This window comes from Aptenodytes forsteri, unplaced genomic scaffold, assembly GCF_000699145.1.
Source record: "Aptenodytes forsteri isolate BGI_AS27 unplaced genomic scaffold, ASM69914v1 Scaffold186, whole genome shotgun sequence".
NCBI lineage: Eukaryota > Metazoa > Chordata > Aves > Sphenisciformes > Spheniscidae > Aptenodytes > Aptenodytes forsteri.
Window position 1 is genome coordinate 185,813 of NW_008793959.1, and position 2,336 is coordinate 188,148.

The 2,336-nt window shown below is 69.5% G+C and overlaps 1 protein-coding gene across 1 annotated transcript in view; it reads left to right on the forward strand.

The window, feature by feature from the left end:
• The window catches only part of USP43 (ubiquitin specific peptidase 43), a 28,265-nt gene that overhangs the window by 19,903 nt on the left and 6,026 nt on the right, over window positions 1–2,336 (forward strand). Inside the window, 6 exon segments of the mRNA XM_009285441.1 lie at window positions 53–164; window positions 1,064–1,167; window positions 1,530–1,607; window positions 1,705–1,834; window positions 1,975–2,260; window positions 2,263–2,307. Coding sequence (XP_009283716.1) covers window positions 53–164; window positions 1,064–1,167; window positions 1,530–1,607; window positions 1,705–1,834; window positions 1,975–2,260; window positions 2,263–2,307 — 755 coding nt within the window.

Below are 2,336 nucleotides of genomic sequence, written 5' to 3' on the forward strand. Positions count from 1 at the left end.
GAGGGGGGTGCCGTCCGTCCCCCCTCAGCCGGGTGTCCCCCGCTGTCCCCAGGTTCGGGCCGCCGCTGGTGCTGCGGGAGGAGCGGTTCGTCTCCGGGGAGCAGCTCCAGCAGAGCATCCTGGCCCAGCTGCGGGCCCTGCTGCGGGGAGAGGTGCGGGCGCAGGTGAGCTGGAGGCGGGGGGGGACGCCGCTGTCCCCCTCCCGGGGGCACGCTCGGCCGGGGCCGCCGGCACCGGCTGCCAGCGCCGGCCGTGGGTCCGTGGTGTCTCCCTGGGTGGCCCTGGTGCAGCCGTGAGTGGCCGCGGTGGCACCGTTGCGGGCTGTGGTGTCACCGTGGGTGACCATGGTGGAGCTGTGCTTGGCTGCAAGGGTCACCGTGGGTGGCCGACGGTGGCACCGTGGGTGGTTGTGGTGGCTCTGGGGGTGGTTGTGTTGTTGATGCCGGTGGCTGATGGTCACTGTGGGTGGCCATGCTGTCCCCGTGGGTAGTCATACTCGTGCTGCAGGCAGCCAGTGGTGTCACCGTGGGTGGCCACAGTGTCCCTGTGGGTGGTGTGTTGTTGCTGTGGGTGGCCAGTGGTGTCACCGTGGGTGGCCACATTGTCCCTGTGGGTGGTCATGCTGTCCTGTGGGTGGCCGGTGGTGTCCCTGTGAGTGGCTGTGGTGTCCCTGTGGGTGGTCGCATTTTCACTACGGGTGGCCAATGGTGTCACCACAGGTGGCCACAGTGTCACCATGGGTGGCCGCAGTGCCACCTGGCTCCCACAGCAGAGCCGCCCCAGCCCAGCCACCCTCCCCAGCACCCAGGTGCCACCATCCCACAGGCGCTGGCGTCCCCATGCTGCCCCTTTGCCCCGCAGCCAGCGGGACGGGTCATCCCCCAGCCCCACATCCCCGTCCTCACGGATGTCCCCTGCCAGCCCGGCCACAGGGACCGAAGAAATCTGATTTTTAGGGCTTTTTTTGTCCCGTGTCATAAAGCACGGCTCCCCCCGAGTGACGCCAGAGGGCAGGGGGAGCTCTGCCCCCCAACCAGCCCCACAGCCCCCTCTCCCCTTGCAGGGGGCGGGAGCCCTCTTCCGCATCCGCCTGGCTGGGGGCTCAGCCCCCTGCGCCTACCTGTCCCCGCAGGACCCCCGTCCTCTCTGCCACCCCGCCGTCGACAGGTAAGGGCGCCCACGGGGGCGGGATCATCCCCAGACTGTCCCCTCGTTCCCCGGGGGTGGCCAGCAGTGTCCCCGTGGCTGGCCGTGGTGTCCCTGTGGGTGGTTGTGTTGGCGCCATGGTTGGCCAAAGGTGTCCCTGTGGCTGGCCACAGTGTCACCATGGGTGGCCAGTGGTGTCACCATGGGTAGTCACAGGTGGCCACCCTGCTCACCAGGGACTGGGTCCCCAGCCCCGTGTCCCCGCCATGGGTGCTGCTCGGGGATGCAGTGGCCATGCCCACCTGCCACCACGGGCTGGCAAGGAGGTGGTCCCATGGGGACGGGAGGTTTTGGGGGACCTCTCACCTCATGCTCGCCCCCAGAGCGCTGCAGCTGAGTGGGGCGGGTGGCCCTCCCCACGTGAAGCTGACGGTGGAGTGGGACGTGAGCACCAAAGAGCGGTGAGTCCCTTGCACCCGGCGGGGGGGACAACACCCCAGCACCCAGGTCACCCTCCCTGACCACCCCGATGTTGTGTCCCCCCCCACTCCCACACAGCCTTTTCGGCAACATCCAGGAGGAGGTGGTGCAGGACGCGGAGAGCGTGCAGCTGCAGCAGCAAGCGCACCGGCAGCAGCACAGCTGCACGCTGGATGAGTGCTTCCAGCTCTACACCAAGGAGGAGCAGGTACCGGGCACCCTGCCCACACCCTGCCCACACCCCCCCCGCCGAGGGCGAGCCCTGCCGGTTGGCCATGCCGGGGGTGGCTTTGGAGGTGGCAGAGGGGTGTTGGGGAGGGAGGTGGCCATGGCATGTGGTGTCCCCAGCTGGCCCCAGACGACGCCTGGCGCTGCCCGCACTGCAAGGTCCCCCAGCAGGGCACGGTGAAGCTCAGCCTCTGGACGCTGCCCGACATCCTCATCATCCACCTCAAGCGCTTTCGCCAGGTGGCTGAGCACCGGCACAAACTCACCACGCTGGTGAGATTCCCCCTGCGGGGTCTCAACATGGCCCCCCACATGGCGCAGCGGGGCCAGGCCGGCAGGCAGCTGTTGGGGCGCTGGGCGCCCTGGCAGCCCCCCCTCTGCCTGCCCCCGAGCTGCCCCCGTGACTATCCCCTCTCACCCCCCACGGCAGCATGCAGGGCGGCCACTACACCGGTGAGCGCCGGGGGGTGGGTGGGGGGCTT